Genomic DNA, 25,745 nt, shown 5'->3' with positions numbered 1-25,745 from the left:
CACTCTGTGCTTGTTTCATGGGCCCAGAATCAGCGTTCCACAGCATGAGCCTGCCCCAGTAACACCATGATCTCCAAATTGCCGGGGACCACAGTTTTAGATAAATCTGTGTTCATGTCCTCATCATCGCGCTGTTGTCGCCTCCTCGCCTGGTTTTTCAGGTGCTGGTTCTGCATAAACTGCACAATAATGCGCAAGGTGTTTACAATGGTCATAACTGCTGCGGTGAGCTGAACGGGATCCATGCTTGCCGTGCTATGGCGTCTGCTCAGGCAATCCAGGGGAAAGGGCGCAAAATGATTGTCTGCTGTTGCTTTCACAGAGGGAGGGAGGGTTGACTGACGACATTTACCCATAACCACCTGCGACAAATTTTTGGCCCCATCAGGCATTGGGAGCTCAGCCCAGAATTCCAGTTGGCAGTGGGGACTGCGGGAACTGTGGGATAGCTACCCACAGTGCACTTCTCGGAATGTCAGTGCTTGCCACGGTACCGTGTACGCAAACCGCCGAATTAATGTGCTTAGCATAGATGCATGCACTCGACTTTATACAATCTGTTCCCAAAAATCAATTTCTGTAACATTGGAGTACTTTCGTAGTATAGACATGGCCTTAGAGTTGTACATTAAAGATCCTGCAATTCATTCCACTGCAGTGTTGTCCTCACAGAGAGCCCTATTGACTTGGTCGTGTCAACGCTAGGAAAGCACGGTCTCTTTATAGTGAAAATTCTTGTTATAAAAGCAAGGTGATGATATTTCCAAAAGCAAGAGGAAAGGATTAGTTTTATAGGGCAAGGAGAATTCTGCAGTTCCAGAACTCAAGTTTGGAAATAGTGAAGCAGAGGTAACATTTTAAATTACCACAATTTGGCCAAGAAGAAAAATCTTAAATAGTTTGTGTCATCCCCAACTGCTTTAAAAATTAGAAAATACGTATTATCAAGGATCCTGAAAAAGCTGACAGGCTTATCAATGTATGTTAATGAATAATGCCGTGGCTGGCTGTACCAACCAGGTATTAGTGCTGAGCATAAAGCTTTTTGAATAAATTTATCTTTCTTCATGCAATCAAGAACTCATGAACTTGGTGTTTCACAGCATTTATTTAATATCTGTGGCTCGTTATTTGACATGGTTATTAGTATTGCTGGACTCTGGCAAGAGTAAAACATATAGTTTTCAACAATTTTTAATAATTTGAGGATTAAACCTGTTTTTTTTCTGTATTTCCATCTGTAACAATTGCCTTTTGGAACTTAAATACAGAGGCTTTGATTTTTGTCTCTTGCTCTAACAACACAGTCTGCCAGCATCCTATTAGACACAGGTGTTTGAAAGCAAGCTGCAGAATAAGAGCTGTTCTGTACTAAAGTCCTTGATGTTGGAGGTTCTTATCCCTAAGCTCCATTGCTTGACCCTTGGTCAAGATAGCAGCTTTTTTTTGGGCGGGGGGGGGGGTGGTTTCTCTCAATTCCAGTCTGTCCAAAATGCTTCTGCCAAAATCATCTCTCTTCTGCCACTTTGATATGTGCACACTTCCTGAATCTCTGCACTGGCTTCTTCTCTTCTACAGACCATTCAAACTCCTCCTCCTCTCTTTACAAGCACTCCACACTTCCACTCTTGTCTGCATTCATTTTTGCTCCTTGCTTTTAATCTGTTAACGTACAGCTTATTACTCCACCCACCTTTCCTAACCCATTTAGCAAAAGTGCTTTCACCTAGGCACACCATAATCTATTTGCCTACTTGTGATAAGTTAAAAATGAAAGGAGGAGAGTTGATGATTACCCTGAGGGAGGCTATATACAGAGCACTCCCCCGGGGCCCTGAAGAGGGAGCTGTGAAAACATATCTGGCCACAAGCAGGAGACAAGCTAATGGTCTCCCTGCTACAGGCCCAAAGATTCTATCTATCTATCTGTCTAGAACTGAATCAGATAGAGAGACATGAAATGATGGTAAACTTATTTTAGGGAACAGGGAAAAGAAAACAAGATAAGAAAACTGACAGCTGAAATGGAACATTGCATTATGGAAGCCTTATTCCACAGCTGTGATACTTCTTAGCAAAAGGTACTGTCCCCAGTGGCACCTTCCACTGTGGCGAAGTATTGCTTTTTGAGGCTTCGTTCCACACTGAGAAGTGCAGTGGTAGCTGCCAGACGTGAGGAGGATTTTCTAAAGTTTTATTTTAAAATAGGAAACATGATGTTTATTTCCGTTTGTGGACATCATTCTGACAACCCAGGTCACAGAACAGGGGTTGAGTTGGGGGATTTCATTACTTGTCTCTATTAATCAACTGGCATTATTGGGTTTTTCAAATTTCCCCTGAAGTGAAAAGCCCTCAGATATCTCCTGATTCATAATTCCTGATACATAGTTCAGCTATCTTGTTTTTATTGCTCTCTTTCCAGTTTGAAGAAGAATTTTTGGAAACAAGAGAATATGAAAAGCTACTACAGGGTGAGGCTGAAGACTGAGTCTTGAGTGACTACCAGATTTTTTTTTTTTTACCATAGAATCAGAGAAGATTAGGGTTGGAAGAGACCTCAGGCGGGCATCTAGTCCAACCCCCTGCTCAAAACAGGACCAACTCAACTAAATCATCCCAATGAGGGCTTTGTCAAGCTGGGCCTTAAAAACCTCTAAGGATGGAGATTCCACCACCTCAGCATTTGTAGGTTATATTGTAAAGCAGTGTCCAGGCTTTTCAGCTTTAGGCCTGAACAGATATCAAAAAGGTCAAGTGGCCATGCGTTTGGTACTTGGGGGAGGCCTCCAGCCCCCTTCACTCAGTGGGAGTAGAAACAACCTGCAGGTGCTCTGCTAGGGATTTTCTGGCATGGGGCAGTGGGCATAAAGTCAGTGTAACCCACTCCTCTGCCTCACTACACTCAGCTTCTGGCACAGGGGATATGACTAACTGGGAAAATGTCTGTATTACTTTTTATGACTATTACATGTGACTCAGTTTCCCTATTCAGTATTGTATTGCTGCCTGCCTGAATGCATAGAGTTAAATCAAAGGAGACTGTAAGAAGGTTGTTTCGAGGCTCGGATGTTTCAAGGCTTGCGGTACAAGGAGACTTAACCCTTCCAAGACCCTAGAACAGGGAGGGGATTCTGAAGTAAACTAAGATAAAATGATGGGCTGGGAAGACAGACAGAGAGAGACAGCAGGATAGGTGGCTGCTCCTTGCCAGGGATGGAGCAAGCTGAGCTAACGGGAACTTGAAAGGATGTAAGTAACAGCCATGTGTGTAAGCCTGTTACTGTTGCTACACTTTGTCTAAATGGTTTGTACCTTTGAGGAATGAATAAATCATGCTTTGTTCTGAAGAAGCTCTTTTTAGTCACTTTAATCAGTTGCTGTTACAAGCTTCCAAAGGGGATACTATGGCAGGGTTCAACCCCAGGTGGATCTGTTGAAGTAGTCACAGTCAGTACCTAGTTTCAGAGTAACAGTCGTGTTAGTCTGTATTCGCAAAAAGAAAAGGAGTACTTGTGGCACCTTAGAGACTAACCAATTTATTTGAGCATAAGCTTTCGTGAGCTACAGCTCACTTCATCGGATGCATACCGTGGAAACTGCAGCAGACTTTATATATACACAGAGAATATGAAACAATACCTCCTCCCACCCCACTGTCCTGCTGGTAATAGCTTATCTAAAGTGATCATCAGGTGAGCCATTTCCAGCACAAATCCAGGTTTTCTCACCCTCCACCCCCCCACACAAATTCACTCTCCTGCTGGTGATAGCCCATCCAAAGTGACAACTCTTTACACAATGTGCATGACAATCAAGTTGGGCTATTTCCTGCACAAATCCAGGTTTTCTCACATTCCCCCCACCCCCATACACACACAAACTCACTCTCCTAGGGGGCTGTAACCCAGGTCCTGGTCAGAGAGTGGGCAAATTGCAGAATTCCACCACAGGAGAGACAGAGACCTGAAGCCTGACACCTGTGCAGGCTGTACTCAGGGAGACCCCCAAGAAGGGACAGCAGTGCAGCTATCCTGGTAACCGTGACGAAGGGGATACCAGAAGTTGAGAAGAGAGCACTTTGCACTGTGGATATTCCTAGCTGATGTATGATCCATAAGGGACCGTCACAAGTTAGAATGGCCCACATTTAGAAATGTCCAGATTTTTTGGAGAAACTTTAGACTAGAACTGGTTAAAACTAGTGAAAAGTCAGAGAGGAGAGGAGGTATGTTAGCAGGTACAGCAGGTGCACTGATTTAGGGTATAGCTGTAGAAAGCAACTCTCAGCTCTAACACTTTTGAATAATTTATCATTAGTGCTTACCCTGTTATTATAAAATTCAACAGGTCGATATGTTGCTTATGGCTAGCTATAAAACCTTCTGCTGATGTGATTATAGCCATCTGTCACAGACATTACTCATCTATAACACATTTAGCTCATTGCCATGGGAAGTTGTGAGGGCCAAATGTATACCAGCGTTCAAAAAGAACTAGATAAGTTCATGGAGGATCGTCTCCATCAGTGGCTAATAGCCAATGTGGTTGGGGAAGCAACCCCATGCTCGGAGTGACCCTAAACCTCTGACTGCCAGAAGCCAGAAGGGAATGACTGGACGGATCAGTCCTACTGCCCTGTTCTGTTCATTCCCCATGAAGCTCTGGTACTGGCTACTGTTGGAATTCAAGACACTGGACTAGATGGACAACTAGTCTGACTCAGCATGGCTGTACTTATGTTCTTATATCTGCAACATGCTAAGAACATCTTCTAATCCTCTGTAAACTATTTATGCATCCTTAATATAAATGTTACACGTTCTTTTTCTAAGCAATTTAGAATTGTTCTAAACAATTACTGTTCAACCACACTTAATCTTTTGTGCAATAAGTGGCAACATTTTATTATATACACCTGCTTAGCACAGTAGAATTTCAGTGTCTCTCAAATGCAGAAATATTAGCAGCCAATGCTGCTCACACTGAACGAGCTGTGTCACACATCCCATTGACTTATGTGGAGAACAGCACCAGGCTCCAGTCAGCTACTCGGGTTCCAGTGCAATGATATGACAGTTATGGGAACTCAGTGTCTTGACATTATTTTTCCTTTCTCAGATGGGGCCCTGCTATTTCAACAAGTGCCCATGGTGGAAATTGATGGGATGAAGATGGTGTAGACCAGAGCCATTCTCAGCTACATAGCAGGGAAACACAACCTCTATGGAAGGAGAGAGCAATGTACAGTATTAATAGCTTACACCAATATATAGGCTTCCATTCCAAAGCAGTTTCCAGTGCAGAACAGTTTAGGGCAGGAATGGAAGAATGCTTGGAGAATTTAGAGAATTCAGAATGCAGTTACCTAGATTTGGTCAGGTCATTGGGTGAATGCCCTTATTTTTGTGCCAGGAGATCTCTAATAAGTATGGCTGAGATTTTCAAAGGTATGTAAAAGAGTTACGTGCCCAATTCTACTTAATTTCAATGGGATCTGGGCACTTAGCTTCTTTAGGCTCTGTGAAAATCCCAATGTTTCAATACCAGGCTATGTATCCTGTTTGAAAGATGACTCCTGCAGTAGCTCAGTGTTGGGAAGTGGCTCAGTGATGAATCTGGAGGAAGAATCTACCTACTTTGGCTTGATTTGCAAGTTGCATCCATGTGGAACCTTGCTGATTTGAACAGCTCGGCACATGGTTTGCCCATGCAAAGTAGCTTGCATGATTAGGGCCTAAGTAACCAACACCACTTTGTGGGGCACCTTAAGTTTTCCTTGGAGGTATCCCATGCAAATACTAACCAGGCTAGATCTGACTTAGCTTGTGAGAGCTGACAATGCCAGCCCAAAGTGCCTGCATATATTGCTCCTCGCTTGATAGAAATACACTTACAGTATGCACTTTGATTAGAAAGGAGAGAAAAAAGGTTACCACAGAACAATTATTGTAAGAGAAACCAAATGCTTTGCAATTGTAATGAGTGAGAAATGAGATTGCATGAGTTCATATAAGAAAAAATCTAAAATTAGACAGGCGCAGGGAACTACTACAAATATAAGCTATATTTCTTTACAAATGTGACAACAGAAGTGAGTGACTGTTAATGGTTGAAGCACAGAGATATGCATAAAAGATCAGTTTGAAAAAAGAAAGGTACGTAGTTTAAAATCCACAGTCTTAGGCTGCAGCCCCAGGTCTGAGATGTTACATGCATCTATTTAGTTGTCAGAATGATTTCAAAACCACTTTAAGCAAATTATGCCCTATGCATATTGGAAATAAAACTGTCAGCTGAAAACATGTTAAATATTTGTTTTTAAAATCCATATGTTAACACACATTTTTAAGTACAGATGGGGCAAAACCAACAAAATATTTCCCCTCGTGCTCAAAGGCAGATGAGCAAGTGAGCAGGGATAAACTATAACTACTGACAGTAGAGAGGTGAGAGGAAATAACAATAACTTCCTTCACATGGTGATTGTGCTCTAGTGCAAGTGTAAGCAGAGGTGGGAAGTGAACACAAGGAAAGCTAAATGCTACAGGGTGTCCTTTACACTGGGCAGCGAATCTCAAACCTCTTGTGTTCTCACTGCATTAATTAACAGGACAGGGTTAGGGTGACACTTGGTATGCAAACGAGGCACTTAGCTGCAGAATCCCCTCCTTAGCCCTCTTACTTAGGCAGGAGTCACTTAGTGGCTACACAGTAAGGCTCTCAATTCTGCAGTCTCAGGTTCTGTTGTCTTGCACATCTACCTGCAAAACTCCTCATCCGTGCTGTTCGGGATCCAGCCCTGAATCCTGTGCCTGGAACTGAAACCCAAGAGTGTGAACAGAAGCAAAAGCTGTTCTCACAGCAAGAGACAAAGAGAAAGAACGCCACTTTCTCTTGCAGCCTTTAAGAGCAGGTTCAATGTAATTCCTACGCCCATTTGGGTGTTCCTAAACTAGGAGGCTCTCCACTGTTGCAACCTTGTATCAAATTACTCAGATTACTGTACCCTTGAGCCAAACCCTTTACTTTAGCCTGTCTCTCCATTAACTTTGCCCAGGAAATAATTTACTTGTTCAGATAATCCCTGCCACAGCTTCAGCAGTCAGTGTTGATATAAGGGAGTCCTGCCCTGGGGTGGTGATCAGAATGGGAATTGTTTGTTCTATATGCCTTTGAAATTCTAATCTGAATAATTATTTCTTAGCGTGTTTGTCTCTTGTGCATTCACTTTAGGCCCAATCCTGCCCCGTTGACATGAACAGCAACACTCCCACTGACTTTGATAGAAGAGAATCAAACATTTAATCTTTGACACAGAGAGAATGAGTACAGTCCTCTCTCAGTATTCTGTTACTCAGGATCAGTTGTTTGGGCATAGACCTAACCCCATGCTTGCTTTCCTACTTCTATGGCAGCTTTCTGCTACAAGTAACTGGAGCCAGGAAGGGGAAGTGCAGGGCTGGGGTCAGACAATGTGCTTTGATCCAATCCATTTGTCCTTTTGCCCCTCCCCTGCAAAGGAGACACATTAGGGCCTGCATGGTTGCAGAGCATGGGGTGGAAAGGATCCACGTGCATCTTCTCTGTGGACAGCCAGGCTACTAAGAATGGGAGGATGGATTTGGCCCTTAGAGTTAGGTTACTTCTCTGTGCGCGACTTGGTGGCGGACTTGGGAGATCTCAGTGTTCAGCTAAAACAGTAATGCAGCTAAAGATTGTGTTGATAGGGTCACTTCAGAGAGGAAACCTCGGCATTGCTGTTGAGCATGTTTTGTTTTGTTTTGAAAGACAGATATTTACAGATCATTAACCTTTCTAAAAGATCAATTCATACTGTAGTTAAAAACAATCCTGGTAACACAAAATTCAACTCTCTAAAAAACAATCATTTTTCTAAATTGTAAAGAAAAGGTGAAATGATTAGGGCGTCACTATTTTCTACAGGACTGACATGTATGTGGAAAGAACAAGAGATCTGATGGATGTGATCAGGGTTCACCATAAATTACCCCCCAAGGAAAAGGAGAAGAATCTTGCTTTAAACAATGAGAGGGCCACAACCAGATACTTCCCAGTTTATGAAAAGGTATGTGGCAGTGAAGGAACAATTTACAGTCAGCACAAAATGCTGAAAGGAAAACTCGTGAACTTGTAACTGTAATAAACAATTTTCTGGCCACTAATCTGGGCTTTAAAATGAAATGTAATTATTGTACAAGTTCTGTAGACCCTGTTCCTACTGAAGCATCTGCAGTTAGAGCCTAATTTGATTTTAATGGGACTCTCTGAAAGTCAGGTCACCTGCAGGATTGGGACCTCAAAAAGAATAAATTGGGGCAAACAGTAAGAGTTTAACCTCTCAAATGTGACTGATTTGATGTGGAGCCATGCTCAATCCCAGTGTGTCTATTTTCAGATTATATACCTAGGTATTCTGAGAAAAATATTATATTTAAGGCAATGAAAAGTATGATCAGTTAAATTCATTTGTACCAACCCAATGAGAGGCAATGCAACGTAAGCCTCCTATCCAAAGATAGCTTAAAGGAACCAGTGTGCTGATGGTTTTTATATAACAAAGTCTTATACTTGATTTGAATTAGTCATCAGTCTGAATCAGAATTTGTAACTGTTGCTGCTTTTCAGAAGCTGACCCACAATGCTCCACACTGACAGTTAAATTGGTGCAAATGCTCCTGGTGAGGACGTGCACCGCTGACACAAGGAGCATAGTGTGGACATGCAAATGCAGTTTAATTACTGCGGTGGCTGTAAGTTGACTTAGCTTGACTTAATTTTGTAGTGTAGACTCACCCTTTGTGTCTCAGAAGTATTCACACAAACTAGATAGGCTATTGTCATATTCTGGGGTACAATCCAAACCAGGGAGGGGTTGTGTTACCACCTGCCCTGCAACTGTGGGTGCCTCACAATGCTTTGCTGCTTTACCTCTCAATTTGGGCCCTTCACAAACAGCCAAACAGCATGCATGTCACACCCTGAGTGTGTGTATAGCTGCAGCCAGCAAGCAACACTCCAGTCAAACTCTGGCTTCCAACAGCCTGGGTTACTACCTGTGGAGTAACCCCAACACACTCCTAGTCCCAGATTTTCCCCAAAACCTGTGTTCTGCTCTCCTGAGAGTTCAGATATTAGAGGTCTGTTTTCCCTGTAAGGGGTCAATATACAACAGTTAGCTACTTTAAACGGAGTTGCCAAACAATTCAGAAAAGAGAAAAAAAGATAGAATACTTTGGGTGTTTTGCCCCTAACTTTTATAGTCCAGTCACCCTTTGAAATGCACTTTGCTAATGGCTACCCCTAGATAAAGTTCCTTCCAGCTCTGAGGATAGAGACATAGAGTCTTGTAGTGAAAGAGGTTCCCTGCTGTTTGCTAAAAAGACTGTAATTTGCATTTTGTACGGTGCTGAGCATACAATAAAAATACCATGTTAACTGATGCAAGGATCATGTGAAGGTAAATCATAATTTTTTTTAGACTGTTATGTGAACATGCCAGAAAGATAAAGCCATGAATAGAACATGATCTACAAATACTGTTTGAAACAACATACCGTAGAAATCATTTTGAACAAAATTACAACTCAGTAAATAAGAAAAGGAGTACTTGTGGCACCTTAGAGACTAACCAATTTATTTGAGCATGAGCTTTCGTGAGCTACAGCTCACTTCATCGGATGCATACCGTGGAAACTGCAGAAGGCATTATATACACACAGAGACCATGAAACAATACCTCCTCCCACCCCACTGTCCTGCTGGTAATAGCTTATCTAAAGTGATCATCAAGTTGGGCCATTTCCAGCACAAATCCAGGTTTTCTCACCCTCCGCCCCCCCCACACACAAACTCACTCTCCTGCTGGTAATAGCCCATCCAAAGTGACCACTCTCTTCACAATGTGTATGATAATCAAGGTGGGCCATTTCCTGCACAAATCCAGGTTCTCTCACTCCCTCACCCCCCTCCAAAAACCACACACACAAACTCACTCTCCTGCTGGTAATAGCTTATCCAAAGTGACCACTCTCCCTACAATGTGCATGATAATCAAGGTGGGCCATTTCCTGCACAAATCCAGGTTTTCTCACCCCCCAACCCCCATACACACACAAACTCACTCTCCTGCTGGTAAAAGCTTATCTAAAGTGATCATCAAATTGGGCCATTTCCAGCAGAAATCCAGGCTTTCTCACCCCCCCCCCCCCCCCCGGGGGGAACACACACACACACAAACTCACTCTCCTGCTGGCAATAGCTCATCCAAACTGACCACTCTCCAAGTTTAAATCCAAGTTTAACCAGAACGTCTGGGGGGGGTGCCACTCCCAGTCTCTATTTAAGCCTAAATTAATAGTATCCAATTTGCAAATGAATTCCAATTCAGCAGTTTCTCGCTGGAGTCTGGATTTGAAGTTTTTTTGTTGTAAAATAGCGACCTTCATGTCTGTGATTGCGTGACCAGAGAGATTGAAGTGTTCTCCGACTGGTTTATGAATGTTATAATTCTTGACATCTGATTTGTGTCCATTTATTCTTTTATGTAGAGACTGTCCAGTTTGACCAATGTAAATGGCAGAGGGGCATTGCTGGCACATGATGGCATGGAGGGCGGTGAGGGGGTGAGAGAACCTGGATTTGTGCAGGAAATGGCCCACCTTGATTATCATGCACATTGTGAAGAGAGTTGTCACTTTGGATGGGCTATTACCAGCAGGAGAGTGAGTTTGTGTGTGTGTGTGTGGGGGGGTGGAGGGTGAGAAAACCTGGATTTGTGCTGGAAATGGCCCAACTTGATGATCACTTTAGATAAGCTATTACCAGCAGGACAGTGGGGTGGGAGGAGGTATTGTTTCATGGTCTCTGTGTGTATATAATGTCTTCTGCAGTTTCCACGGTATGCATCCGATGAAGTGAGCTGTAGCTCAGGAAAGCTCATGCTCAAATAAATGGGTTAGTCTCTAAGGTGCCACAAGTACTCCTTTTCTTTTTGTGAAGACAGACTAACACGGCTGTTACTCTGAAACCTGTCAGTAAATAAGCAATATCTTAAAAATGGGAGAGTGCATTCAGATTTCAATAAATAACGTTTCCTCATGCTTCTTGTTTCAGTGTAACTTCTTTATGATGACAGATTTAGATAAAAATTGGCTTAAAGAAAGGGGGAAACATTTCGTGTGTGTGAAGATAGAGCAATGTTGAAATATGCACTTAGTAAGAGGCCTATCTTATTCCCATTGAAGTCAATGAAAATCCTTTTCAACTTCAGTGGGAGTTGAATTGAGGATGTAACAGAGGAAATGGACTTGTCAATAAATCTTATTCTGTTTATCTTGAGTTTTAGGCAAAGTTGACTTTAAAAACAATAAAAAAAAATTCACAGGAAATCTATGCGTTAATTCACATTAGATAAGAAAAACTTGTTTCCTTCTCTGCTGTAGAGATTTGTGGAAAACATTAGTAAACTAACAGGTAATGGTGACCTGGTGGACATTGCATATTCGGCTATTTGTAAAACTTTGCAAGTTCTCTCCTACAAAGCTGTGATGGAACATAAATAACTACAGAGCAGATGGCAAAGTCTTGTTTTAGAATGAAAAATGACTAAGCAGGAGGAATCAAAGAGGAATAGTGAGCAGCTGCTCCCAAGGTGCAGAGAAGATAACTGGGGGCTGTCTCAGAGACTGCCATTGAAGCAAGTGTTAGTTAAAATAGTTAATAACTACAAAGAGGAAATGGGAACGGAATCACTGAAGATTTCTGCTGACTGCAATGTCAAAGCTAGAGAGCAGGGGGTGTTGCCCTTTGCAATGAATTAGAAAGTTTCTTTCTCTCCCCATTCCCCTAAAGACACAGCCTGGCACAGTTATCATGTCTCTGTTTTCTCTGTTTCTTTCTTTCCCTCGTTTCTTCCATTGACTTTTCCTTCAACTTATTTCCCACCCCTGCAGTTTCCCCTTTCTGCTGTCTGTATTTTTATTCACTTTTTGAGGTTCTTCCTTATTTCCACGTGCACCTCAACTGCTCTTGGTACAGGAGCGGCACTTTTAGGTGCCCTAAAAGTCGGGGGAGCCACTGGTGCACAAACTGTGGCCCTATGCTGCACTGCCCCTCAAGCCCCTGCCCCTGCACCACCCCATTTCCCCAAGCCCCACCCCTCTCCCCTGCCCTTGTACTGCACCGCCTCTTCCCGCAAGGACCCGTCCCAGTGCTGCCTCTTCCCCCTCAAGACCCTGCTCCCCTCCACTCACACCCTCTCCCCCCATCACTCGCCCTTACGGCCCGGTAAAAAGTGGAGGGACCATGGTCCCCTGGCCCTCCCTGTTCCAGCGCGCCTATCTGGGTACCTTTGCTGGGAGAGGACATCCATGGGTGGCTTTCTGAAGCCATGTGTAGACCAGAAACCGCTGCCAACATAGCTATGTCAGTCAGGGGTGTGAAAAAGTGTGAGTCCTGACCAATATAGCCATGCAGGCAGGAGTCCTTAGTGTAGACAAAGCTATACTGGCAAAACTGTGCTTTTACCAGTATAACTTGTTTCACTTGTGGTGGTAGCTTTACTATATTGGTATAAAGCACAGCTTTGCCACTATAACTGTGTGCACATCAGAAGCCAGTATAGTATCCCAATATATTTATAACAGCAAAGCACTCCTGCTATAGATATAGCCCTAGTACGTGTAAACTGCTTCTGTGGCCAGTTGTATTAGTATCTGACACAAGAGCAGAGAAGAAGTGACTTCCCCAAGGTCAGGCAGAGAGTCTGTGGCAGAAATGGGAATTGCAGCTTGGTTGCCCAAGTCCCAGTTCAGTTCTCTAGCTGCTAGAAGCTAGACCACCTATCTACCCATCCAGTTTGATGTCCAGATTTGACCATTTCACCTTAAATGCAAGCAACAAAGCCAAAAAAATTGTATTGTATGGAAACTGTGGGTAGGACCCCAGGCAAATTGATTTTTTCTCATCTCTGGCTCATCTTAAAAGTTGTAAAATAGGCATTAATAATTACAAATATGAAGCCCAATTGTGGCAGAAATTGCATATCTATTTTTCATGTCCAAGTACCATGAATGCATATGCAAATCAGATAACTGCATGTGTGAATGTCAGGCTCTGGCAATCTGATTTTAAAAATCAGACCCATGTTGTCCTACATTTTAGGTGTCTTTCCTGTACATTGCAGCAGTGAGAGGACAAACCTGAACTACGGCTGAAAAGTCAGATTAGGGGCAGAACACACTGGTTTCATTTGTTAAATAGTATCACCATCAACTTGAACTATAGTCAATTCAAATGTAATATATTCTCTGTTTTTCTGAATGTTTTTCCTCTGCTGTGTGAAAGACCCACCCAAACAACAGGAGATACTGAGTAGTTATGTAACCAGGAAGCTGACAGCACTCTATGTATAGTCAAAAAAACAAACTGAAAAGCAGAGAGAAAGGTATTTTTCTCTCTCACTCATAGTAATTTTATAACAGTAGTAGGTACAGCCACATTTTAAAATGGCACTGTAACTTTTATTTTTGTGGGGGTCTCTTTAGGAAGTGGGGAGCTTTTCTTTCCTATGAGGTATGCGTGTGACTACCCATGAGGGGAGGAGTTTGGAGAAGCTCCGTACTCTCAGAACCTGAAGAGACAACTTCTGTTCCCAGTTAAGGAGGAGAAGAACTCGGCCTGGGTCAGGACGTGAAGGTGAGTACTGAGACTCACTCACATAAAAAGAAATTTGTTTAACTTTCAACTGTTTGACCTGCTGGTTCAATGAAGCTACTTTCAAACACCTTAGCATTACTGTTGTTGGTGCTAATGTAAAATCTTTACAATATTTAGCCTCCTGCATCAAAGGCAGTTCAAGTGGTGTTTGATTGCTATACAGGAGGACAAAAGAAGGGAGAAAGGAACCATTTAAATAGGAAATTAATCCAGAAAGTTAATTCAGTCTTGAATAAGGCATGTTGTAAAGTGAGGGCAAACAGTGAGAGCAAAAAGCCAAAGGAGAGGGGAGGGAGAAAGCAAGAATCATAGAATCATAGAATATCAGGGTTGGAAGGGACCCCAGAAGGTCATCTAGTCCAACCCCCTGCTCGAAGCAGGACCAATTCCCCGTTAAATCATCCCAGCCAGGAGAAAGAGAGAAAGCCAAGAGAAAGAGTAAAGTTCTGAATTGCAATGAAAGCCTGGAACTTAGAGCCGATTTCCTATGGATCTGATCATGAAAACTGGCTGATACAGCATGCTGTGCTCTGCTCTGAACTACAGTGGCTGATCAAAGAATAGTGAAAACCTGTCTCCCTCCTGAGTGGTGGATGAAAGTAAAAACTTCTGCTGCTTTATATTGAATGCAGGCAATGTTGCTTTTGAAAGACTTAACTTTGTTCCCTGATTCTTGTATAGTGAAGTGGCTGCTCCAGAAAATCCAGTAAGGACGCACCCCTAGAGCTCATGATAGAAAACAGACTGCTTGAGGGGAAATGTGGAGATTAGACAAAAGTATTTAAAACATTTTCTATCATTTTGTACATTGCCACGTGTAACTCACACAACTCCTGGCTGTGGCGTTCTGACACATGCACCATTTTCATCTTAGTTGACAATAAAACACACATGAAACTTTCCACCCAAAATGTGGACTGTACATTTTGCTTTCTATATCACTAGTTTAAATACAGTTGATTAAAGTTGATGGAGTTATTATGAATCTACAAAGGTGTAACAGAGAGCAGAATTTGGATATCTGGGTTTGATATTACTCCGGTCATATTCAGTGCCATATTATTTGTTATTAGTTGGCCATGTTAAATAATACCTACAGCTTTTCAGTCCATTTGTTCTGTTTACGTGTACAATGCACAATCTTTGTGAGGACTGCACTTCACATAATTGATGTAGAAACTAGATTACAACAGGGGATCTGAATAGAAAAGTCTTTATTCCATAATTTTGGTTTAAAAGCACTTATGAGATCTTTAGCTGTCATAGTTAATGGAAGAGCTTTAGTTACTATAAGTTTCTGCACATTGTGTGTTGTTGCAATGTGTGTTGACATAATATAAAGGGTAAAAAGTATTCATTAAGTGTGATAACATATCAGGGAGTATTGGGTGTTGCAAGCTGTACAGACAGCAAACACTGACAGTGTGCACTAAACATTATTTACATCCAAATAACTACAAATTTGTACAATATCTTTCTTCTGGATAAAATGCCATGAGCTGCCACAATTAGTTATTTGCTTTAATAAAGAGGAAATGATTATTTCTGCGTTATGTTTACTGTGAATATAGTCTTCGTACCAAGACAGAAAGCTTAAATGATTTGATTCTTAGAATTGTTTAAAGGGTGATTGTCAATTTGCATGATTTCTAAGTCAAGTTTTGATCAAGCACGCTTTAAACAGTATGTACATCCTCAGGGAGGAAAAATATATGAGGCTTTTTTTGTTTCCCTGTTGGTGTTTTTGAGGGTCTATCCTACAGGAGTGAGTGGATGGGCCTCAGAGGAACACCATCGAACATGCTCAGGCCCCCACTTTCTCTATCCCTGTTTGTGTCCTAGAGTGCCTTATGCTTTTCAGAGCAGAGGTTTCCAAACAGGAACCCATCAGAAAGCCCACCAAGCTTGGAGGAACCATTCCAGAAGGTGTAAGCATTGAGAATTCTTCAGTCAACCTAGTTACCACCTCTTGAGGGGGTCGATATACTTCAGCGATGGTCACTTTAGTCAGGGTATGTCTACACTACAAAATTAGGTCAAATTTATAGAAGTCGATTTTTTTAGGAAGCGATTTTATACAGTCGATTGTGTGTCCTCACTAAGCGCCTCTTGATCCCACCACCTCTCCTGTTGGTCCCGCCACCTGTCCTCGTGTTCATTTTGTGCTTTCCTGGACTCTGACATTGTTTGCTCCACGCATTCTGCTGGGCTCTTTCAGTGTGGGAGGACTGCATGAGCTCAGAGAACATTTCATCGCAAGTGCGTTTTCTTTCGCCTTCTTATCTGCGCTAGCCTCTGGGACGGAGATGATAGGGGGAGCGTTGAAACATTTGCAGCTGCGGGAGGGAAAAAAGGGAGAGTAGTATTTAAAAAGACACATTTTTGAGAACAATGGGTAGGCTCTTTCATGGTGAACCAAGCTGTTAACATTACATAGAACATGTGCTTTCTTTATAAGGTCACATTTTGCCTCTTATATTGAGGGCCTGCCGGTTTGGTGTGAGAGATCACACATGCAGGGCCGGGCAACAGACTTCAGCTTGCAGGCAACCATGGAAAGCCACAGTGTTTTGGCTTCTTTAACCTTCATAACGTGGGAATGGTTTCAAACAGCAGCGCCCCCATTTCCCATACCAAGCACCCTTTGGGTTGGCCATTTAAAAGGAGGGGCTGCAGCACAAACCCAAGTAAACCCCCCCTCACACCCAATTCTCTGGGACGATTGTTTCACCCCTCCCCACACCACATGGCTAACAGCAGGGATGATTTCTTTTCAGCCACAGGCAAACAGCCCAGCAGGAACGGCCACCTCTGAATGTCCCCTTAATAAAATTCCCCTATTTCAACCAGGTGACCATGAATGATATCACTCTCCTGAGGATAACACAGAGAGATAAAGAACGGATGTTGCTTGAATGCCAGCAAACACTGGGACCATACGCTGCCATGTTTTCTTATGCAATGATTCCAGACTATGTGCTACTGGCCTGGTGTGGTAAAGTGTCCTACCATGGAGGATGCAATAAGGCTGCCCTCCCCAGCAACCTTTTGCAAAGGCTTTGGGAGTACCTCTAGGCCAGCTTCGTGGAGATGTCCCTAGAGGATTTCTGCTCCATCCCCAGACATGTTAACAGACTTTTCCAGTAGCTGTACTGGCCACAAAATCATCCCAAGTTTTCAGGGCAAAGTAATCATTAAACACGCTTGCTTTTAAAGCATGTATTATATTTACAAAGGTACACTCACCAGAGGTGCCTTCTCCGCCTTCAAGGTCCGGGAGCCCGGGTTGGGAGGGTACTGTCTCCAGGGTGATAAATAGTTCCTGGCTGTCGGGGAGAACGCTTTCTCCGCTTGCCTGCTGTGTGCTATCTTCAACCTCCTCCTCCTCCTCATCTTCTTCATCCCCAAAATCCTCATCCCTGTTGCGTGAGACTCCCTTGCAGGAGTCCACGTACATGGATGGGGTAGTTGTAGGGGCACCCCCTAGAATTGCATGCAGCTCATCATAGAAGCAGCATGTCTGGGGGTCTGACCCAAAGCGGCACTTGGGTTTTTTGGTAGGCTTGCCTGAGCTCAAGTTTCACGCGGCACTGCTGCGGGTCCCTATGATAGCTTCTGTCCTTCATGCCCTTGGAGATTTTTTTTCAAATATTTTGGCATTTCGTCTTTTGGAATGGAGTTCTGATAGCACGGATTCGTCTCCCCATACAGTGATCAGATCCAGTACCTCCTGTTTGGTCCATGCTGGAGCTCTTTTGTGAATCTGGGACTCTATGGTCACCTGTGCTGATGAGCTCTGCATGGTCACCTATGCTGATCAGCTTGCCACACTGGCCAAACAGGAAATGAAATTCAAAAGTTCACGGGCCTTTTCCTGTCTACCTGGCCAGTGCATCCGAGTTGAGAGTGCTGTCCAGAGCGGTCACAATGGAGCACTCTGGGATAGTTCCCGGAGGCCAATACCGTCGAATTGCGTCCACGCTACCCCCAAATTCTACCCGGCGATGTCGATTTCAGCACTAATCCCCTCGTCGGGGAGGGGTACAGAAATCGATTTTAAGAGCCCTTTAAGTCGACAAAAATGGCTTCATTGTGTGGACGGGTGCAGGGTTAAATTGATCTAACGCTGCTAAATTCGACCTAAACTTGTAGTGTAGACCAGGGCTAAGTGTACACGCTACTGCAGCATAGCTATACTACTGCAGCTGTAGGACTTGTAGTATAGACATATCCTAAGTAAAGTGTTCAGTGCAGCAGCAGAGGCCTGAATCCTCATTGTGCTGTAAACATTCCATTGTAGCAAAAACTCATTTTTGTTCAGAAACATTTTCCTTTGCTTGATATTTGTCAGGGAAGCAGAAGCAAGGAAGCATGTCTGGGAAACCCAAACTTACCTACCCCAATGGAAGAGGACGCATGGAATCAATACGGTGGCTGTTGGCAGCAGCTGGGGTGGAGGTTAGTCCATAATTTATGAAGAAATCCAGTTGCTCCTGAGGGACTGAAAGGGGTGCTCTTGTTTGGACTGATTCAGGATTAGCCATGATTTATTTTGTTATGCTGGTGTATGACCTCTGCCTTTTGGCTCATTGTTGTGACAGGGTTGCTTCCTAAAAGAAGATGCCTGAAATATAACAATGTAACTAATCTATTTCATCTTTCCTTTTGCAGTTTGAAGAAGAATTTTTGGAAACAAGAGAACAGTATCAAAAGTTAATAAAAGGTAAGACTGCAGACTGGGGCTTTTCTACACCCAAAGTGGCACCAGTTTAGCTAAAATTGGTTTTATATCAGTTTAGTTAAACCAGTGTAAACCGCTGTGTGGACACATTTAATTCCGTTTACATCATGTATTAAATTAATAAATCACTAACCTTGACCACCCAATCCTGTCTGGTGCCAAGTAATGCCTGCAAGGTGCTAATCATCCAAACTTCCATTGGAGCCAGTCGATGTTGAGGGAGCTCAGCATCTCCCAGGATCATGCCCCTGTTTATTTTTATTAAATCTCTATATTATGGGAGCACCCAAAGGCCCTAATTCAGGTAGGGAGCCCATTGTGCTGGGTGTTGTACAAACATAAAGGAAGTCATCCGTGCCTTCAGAGGCTTACAATCTAAATACACAAACAAATGAAGAGTAGTGGATTGGAGAGACAACATACAAGCAGATGAATCTGATGAAGAATTGGTCCATCTTTGTTAGCTATATAGAATCATAGAAATGTAGGGCTGGAAGGGACCTCAAGAGGTCATCTAGCCCAGGCTCTGCGCTGAGGCAGGGCCAAGTAAACCTAGACCATCCTTAACAGGTGCTTGTCTAACCTGTACTGTACTTAAAAACGTGGAATGACAAAGATTCCACAGCCTCTCTTGGAAGCCTATTTCAGAGCTTAAAGACCTTTATAATTAGAAACTTTTTCCTAACATTTAACCTAATCTCCCTTGCGCAGAATAATTGATCACGGTCATCTTTATAACACATGGGAAGGTTGTTATCAGCTCCCCACTCAGTCTTCTTTTCACAAGACTTAACATGCCAATTTATTTTTTTTAAACTTTCCTTATAGGTCAGGTTTTCTAAACCTTTGATCATTTTTTGTTGCTCTCCTCTGGACTTTCTTCAATTTGTCCACATCTCTCCTAAAGTGTGGTGCACAGAACATGTACTGCAGCTCTTTTATTGAGGATTAGGGGCAGGGAGAAAGGAAGGGAGTAGGAAAAGGAAAAAGTTCATGTTCTCTGTATGCGTATATATATATCTATATATATCTATATCTTCTTATTATATGTTCTATTCTATGCATCTGATGAAGTGGGCTGTAGCCCACGAAAGCTAATGCTCAAATACATTTGTTAGTCTCTAAGGTGCCACAAATACTCTTGTTCATTATACTTCTTGTATTTTCCTTTCGAAAGATGGAGCCCTGCTGTTTGACCAAGTACCATTGGTGGAAATTGATGGGATGAAGATGGTGCAGACCAGAGCCATTCTCAGCTACATAGCTGCCAAGTACAACCTCTACGGGAAGGATCTGAAAGAGAGAGCATTATACTGTAACACCCCTTTTTGCTTAATAAACTACAATGAATATCTATAGCAGTGGTTCCCAAACTTGTTCCGCCGCTTGTGGAGGGAAAGCCCCTGGTGGGCCAGCCGGTTTGTTTACCTGCCGCGTCCACAGGTTCGGCCGATCGCGGCTCCCAGTGGCCGTGGTTTGCTGCTCCAGGCCAATGGGAGCTGCTGGAAGCGGCGGCCAGTATGTCCCTCGGCCCGCGCCGCTTCCTGCAGCCCCCATTGGCCTGGAGCAGCGAACCACGGCCACTGGGAGCCGCGATCGGCCGAACCTGCAGACGCGGCAGGTAAACAAACCAGCTGGCCCACCAGGGACTTTCCTTCCACAAGCAGCGGAACAAGTTTGGGAACCACTGGTCTATATTATACCAGTTAACACTTCTGTAGTATGATAAGTTGAGTATGAAATGGTGAGAAAAAGCTGTTATGCACTAAGGTTTTAACCATTGTTTCTGAAATGGGTCTGAACAGGATCGGACCCTTAGTGTTGTAGTTTATTGTTTTTGTTTTGTATTGTATTTTGCTGAGCAAATTGGGATTGCAACACCAATAGTAAAGAATTCCAAGTATCTGCAGTTTTCCTGTGGGTGAAACATCTTTAATACAGGCAGAGCAGTCATAACTTGTTCTGTAATACAGTACTAAAATGGTTTTGCTGCCATTACATAACAACACTGGTTTTGTGGCTGAAAAGGACTTGAGCTTCCAGGGCTGTTCAACCTAGAATCTTTGATAAGCAATAGGTTTATTTTAAGAGCAAAAATAAATGAACCAGAAGAACCAGTCACCAGAAAAACTTTGCTTGCATTCTGCATTGTCATTAAAAAGGGAGCAAGGCATGAATGCAACAGTGAAATGTTAACAGTGCTATCGTATAAAACAAAAGCCGATTATACAAACAGTAACGGATCATACAAAAATTGCTTTTACTAATTTGCAAGAAAAACCTGAAAGAATTTGAACATGCTTTTTTCTCTCCCCCCCCTCCAGCATTGACATGTATGTGGAAGGAACAGCTGATCTCATGGGAATGATCATTACCTTTGTTTTCACTCCACCTCAGGAGAGGAATCTTGCCTTAATCATCGAGAGGGCCACAACCAGATACTTCCCAGTCTATGAAAAAGTAAGTGGTAGTGAGGCAACAATTTATAGTCATTCCATTACATATCATTGAATGAAGACATACAATGGAGGCAGTAGAACGAATGCCTGTGTTTGCAATAAACAATATTCTGTTGCCAAACTGAACAAAAGGAATCGAATGACCACACCCCCTATTTTAGATAGACGTCTGAAAAAGGAGTAGACCTGTCCTTACAAGTGCTCAGTGTTCAGAATGATTTGTAATCTCTCAGCTGCAATTAAAGTTAATGGGAATTGCACAGATAAATCCCAGTGTGTTACTTTAAAACTGCACCCCTGATCACGTACAGTAAGAGACAATAGATATATATGGGAAGGGAGTTTCCTTGTATGGAAGCTGTTCCATACCCCTAATAATGTTTGTTGCCATTCTCTGTACTTTTTTTTAATTCTAAGTTATCTTTTGTGAGATGGGATGACCAGAACTACACACAATATTCAAGGTGTGGGTTTACTGTGGATTTATGTAGTGGCATTATGATATTTTCTGTCTTATTATCTATCTCTTTTCTTAAGGTTCCTAACATTCTGTTAGATTTTTTTGACTGCTACTACACATTGGGCAGATGTTTTCAGAGAACTGTCCACAATGACACCAACATCTTTCTTGAGTGGTAACAGCTAATTTGGACCCCATCATTTTGCATGTATATTTGCGATTATGTTTTCCAATGTGCATTACTTAGCATTTATCAACCTTGAATTTCATCTGCTATTTTTTCATCCAGTCGCCCAGTTTTGTGAGATCCCTTTGTAACATTCTGCTGTCAGCTCTGGACTTAACGATCTTGAGTAATTTTGTATTGTCTGCAAACTTTGCCACCTCACTGTTTACCCCTTTTTTCCAGATCATTTATGAATATGTTGAACAGCTCAGGTCCCAGTACAGATGCTTGGGGAACCCCATTATTTACCTCTCCCAACTGTGAAAACTGACCATGTATTCCTACTCTTCGTTGCCTATCTTTTAACCAGTTACTGATCCATGAAAGGACCTTTCTCCTTGTCCTATGATGGTTTACTTTGCTTAAGAGCCTTTGGTGAGGGACCTTGTCAAAGGTTTTCTGAAAGCCCAAGTGTACTATATCCATGGGATCATCCTTGTCCACATATTTGTTGACGCTCTCAAAGAATTCTAATAGATTGGTGAGGTGTGATTTCCCTTTACAAAAGCCACGTTGACTCTTCCCCACCAAATCGTATTAATCTGAGTCTGATTATTCGGTTCTTTACTATAGTTTCAAGCAGTTTTCCTGGTGTTGAATTTAGGTGTACCAGCCAGTAATTGCCAGGATCGCCTCTGGAGCCTTTTAAAAAAATTGGCAGAGACAACCCATGCCTGCCAATAGTTGGAGGGCAGAGTGAGGGCAGCCAGCTTCACCAGTGTTACTGAGCATGCTGAGTCCCCAAGGATGTTAAATGTAATTACTTTATGGTCACTATTACTTAGTGGTTCAGCTATGTTCACCTCTTTAACTAGATCCTGTGTGCCACTTAGGACTAAATCAGGAATTGCCTTTCCCCTTGTGGGTTGCAGGAGTAGCTGCTATAAGAAGCAGTCATTAACGGAGTCTAGAAATTTTTCTGCATCCCGTCTTGAGGTGACATGTACCCTGTCATATGCGGGTAGTTGAAATCCCTCCTTATTGTTTAGGGGTTTTTTTTGTAGACTCTCTAGTAGTAGTATATTCCTACTGCCATAGTCTTATTATTCAAGCATGGAATTTCTATCCATAGAGATTCTATGGTACAGTGTGAGTCATTTAAGATTTTTACTATATTTTACTCTCTACTTTCTTTCACATATGGTGCCACTCCCACACCAGCATGACCTATTCTGTCATTCCCTGGTATTACCAAGTCCCATTGATTATCATCATTCCACAAAGTTTCTGTGATGCCTATTATATCAATATGCTCACTGAATACCAGGCACTCAAGTTCACCCATCTTAATATTTACATTACAGCATTTGCACATGAGCTCTTATAAAATTTGTCAATATTTAGTTGTCTGTCTTCATGCAATGTAGTTGAATGGGACTCTTTTTCATTTGACTGTTTCTCTTCAGTTCCTACCTGCACTTTATCAGTTTCTGTCCTCTCCTCTTTATTAGGCTATAGAATAACTCCTTTAATAAATCCTTCCCTAAGGTATGTCTCTGCCTGAACTACGTGTTCCTCCACACCTGTTGGCTTTCCCTCAGCCCTTAGTTTAAAGCTCCTCAATAACCTTTTTAATTTTACATGCCAGCAATCTGTTTCCATTTTGGTTTAGGTGGAGCCCATCCTTCCTATATAGGCTCCTCCTTTCCCAAAAGGTCCCCCACATCCCAATAAACCTAAGTCCCTCATCTGAACACCTTTGTCTCATACATGCTTTGAGACACTGCAGTTCTGCCTGTCTAACTGACCCTGTATGTAGAACTGGAGCATTTCAGATAATGCTACCATGGACATCCTAGACTTTAATCTCTTATCTAGCAGCCTAAATTTGGCCTCCGGGCCTTTTTTCTTTCTTTCTCTGTCACTGGTACCTACATGTACCACAACCACCATCTCCTCTCCAGCACTGCACGTAAGTCTATCTAGATGTCTTGAGATGTCTGCAACCTTTGTAATTCACCATGCAGTTCTCCCGTTCATCACAAACCCAAATATCTATATTTAAGATAATCAAGTCCCACATTACTATTACCTGTTTCTTCCTAATAACTGGGGTCCCCTCCCACAGAGGGGTATCCTCATTGTGAGAGAACACAATGACATTATCTGGAAGAAAGACCCCAACTATGGGATCATTTCCCTCACTACAGCTTGATGTTCTCCTTCCCTGAGACTTTCGTCCTCCTCAAAAGCACAGAGGCTGTTGGACTAGGGGTGGAACGGTTCTACTGTGACCTGGAAATACTCATCTAGGTACAAGAATTCAGACTTTTTCTATTGCAGCTATTAATACTAGGGTTTTGTATTCAGAGAGTGGGATTTGCCAAAGCACTTGAGCGATTGAGGAGCACAGATGCCAATGAATCACGTAAGTGCTTTTGAAAATCCCACACAGATGCTTCATAGAAGATTGTTACAAAGCCCATGACCTTGCTATACTTTGAAAGTATAACAATGAGCTCAGTTGCCAGTATTTATCCAGTGTATACATCTCTTTCATATCCATAACATCTGTGTTCCCTTGTATTCTGTAGGTTTTGAAACAACACGGGCAAGAATTTCTTGTTGGCAACCGATTCAGCTGGGCAGATGTACAGCTGCTTGAAGCCATTTTAATGGTAGAGGAGAAAGAGCCCACTGTGCTTTCCAAGTTCCCTGTGTTACAGGTAATTCTGTTACTAAAGCTCAACCAGCAGCTATAGAATTGTGCAGAACAAAGACTTCAAGTTGCTTATTTAACAGGAGTTCCTGGGCTGATTCTGATCTCATTAAAACTGTGTAAATCAACAGTAGCTCTTTGGAGCATGAACAATAATTTTCTGTAGGTTTGTACAGCACCAAGCACAATGGGGTCTTGATCTGGTTGGCCTATAAGTGTTACCATGATATAAATGTTAAGTAATAATAACAATAGAAGTCTGTGGAATTAAGGTGATTTAAGCTCTGCTACTCATGTAATGAGCTCTGTTTCTTCAAAACTAATTTGTGAAGTTTTTATTTATGAAGTAGTTGGATGTTGTTTTCTTACTCTTAAGGCTTCTGTTGTTTCTCATTTCAGGCTTTTAAAGCAAGAATAAGCAACATACCTACAATTAAGAAATTCCTACAGCCTGGAAGCCAGAGGAAGCCCCCACCTGATGACCAATATGTGGCAACAGTGATGGCAATTTTCAAAAAAGATTAAATGCCAGGTTCCACTTAGAGAAGTCATCAAAATCTACAGAACAGGCCAATTTAGATGATCAGTGCTACCATAATTAAAAGCAATGACATTCCAGTGACAGAAAATAGTATCTAATTACTCTTGCGTTTTCAGTGGTTTATTTAATGACTGTCAAGTCCTTGATAAAATATGAAAACAAAAGATTATTTAAGACAGTGTCTGCATCTTCCTCTCCATTTGGAAGGAAGCTGTCACACTGTTGCCACTATCAGAATATAAATAATAATAATAATTAATAATAAGCTTATATCTAGATGCAAATAGGTGTTAAAACCTCAACTCTGGAGCAGAAAAGAAACTCCCACTGAGTTATGACCCCTTAAAGACATTGACTTGTAATTTTCTAGTATGGTATACACTACACACACTGTTTTGAATTTATTTATAGAAGAACCTATTAAACAATAATGGGCCAGAAACATCTTTCCTTTACAGTGGTTGCAGGGTACAGTCGCAGAGTATGACCACCCCTGGCACGGTGTGGCACTGCAGTCACCCTGCCTCAGTTTCTTCTAATCCTCAAAGATTCTTATGGCCTTCAGCATAGTTCAGTTGTTGAAGGAAGGGGTTGTCTACACTTAAAATGCTACAGCAGAACAGCTGCACTGTTGTAGTGTTTTGGTGTAGACACTACCTACGTCAAGAGGAGGAGTTCTGCACCCTGCAACCCACCTCCCTGAGAGACGGTAGCTAGGTCAAGGGAAGAATTCTTCCATCAGCGCTGTTTACACTGGGGGTTAAGTTGTCTTAACTACACTGCTCAGGGGTGTGAATTTTTCACACCCATGAACAACATAGTTAAGTTGACTTAATTTTCTAATGTAGACCAGGCCTATTCACAAAAGTACACCCCTCCTGGAGTATCAAAGTCCAAACAAACACAAAACAGAAGTGTT

At 42.4% G+C, this 25,745-nt stretch overlaps 1 protein-coding gene and 1 pseudogene across 3 annotated transcripts; both read left to right on the top strand.

The window, feature by feature from the left end:
• The window catches only part of LOC140908766 (glutathione S-transferase 3-like), a 33,886-nt pseudogene extending 31,395 nt beyond the window's left edge, over positions 1–2,491 (top strand).
• A 10,919-nt stretch (positions 2,492–13,410) lies between these two features.
• Positions 13,411–24,914, top strand: LOC140908654 (glutathione S-transferase). 3 transcript variants are annotated; one of them, XM_073336243.2, is made up of 8 exons: positions 13,411–13,719; positions 14,422–14,517; positions 18,092–18,198; positions 18,412–18,463; positions 19,659–19,791; positions 20,806–20,941; positions 24,161–24,292; positions 24,685–24,914. In XM_073336243.2, exons 2-8 carry the CDS (start codon positions 14,499–14,501, stop codon positions 24,808–24,810), a joined length of 705 nt encoding a protein of 234 aa, XP_073192344.1. In that variant the 5' UTR covers positions 13,411–13,719; positions 14,422–14,498; the 3' UTR covers positions 24,811–24,914. The 3 variants fall into 3 exon arrangements, with proteins under 3 accessions (XP_073192344.1, XP_073192345.1, XP_078708208.1); XM_073336244.1 differs by lacking the exon at positions 14,422–14,517 and having other exon boundaries at positions 13,415–13,719; XM_078852082.1 differs by lacking the exons at positions 13,411–13,719; positions 14,422–14,517; positions 18,092–18,198; positions 18,412–18,463 and having other exon boundaries at positions 19,713–19,796.
• The last annotated feature ends 831 nt before the right edge of the window (positions 24,915–25,745 follow it).

Source organism: Lepidochelys kempii, chromosome 3 (assembly GCF_965140285.1).
Source record: "Lepidochelys kempii isolate rLepKem1 chromosome 3, rLepKem1.hap1, whole genome shotgun sequence".
NCBI classification, from domain to species: domain Eukaryota; kingdom Metazoa; phylum Chordata; order Testudines; family Cheloniidae; genus Lepidochelys; species Lepidochelys kempii.
This window is presented reverse-complemented; position numbering and strand designations above follow the sequence as displayed.

Excerpts from the sequence above, each read along its gene's own strand:
- LOC140908654 (XM_073336243.2), top strand. Across the intron at positions 18,199-18,411 it reads TGGCAGCAGCTGGGGTGGAG|TTTGAAGAAGAATTTTTGGA; the intron begins GTTAGTCCATAA and ends TTCCTTTTGCAG. Across the intron at positions 19,792-20,805 it reads GATCTGAAAGAGAGAGCATT|CATTGACATGTATGTGGAAG; the intron begins ATACTGTAACAC and ends CCCCCCCTCCAG.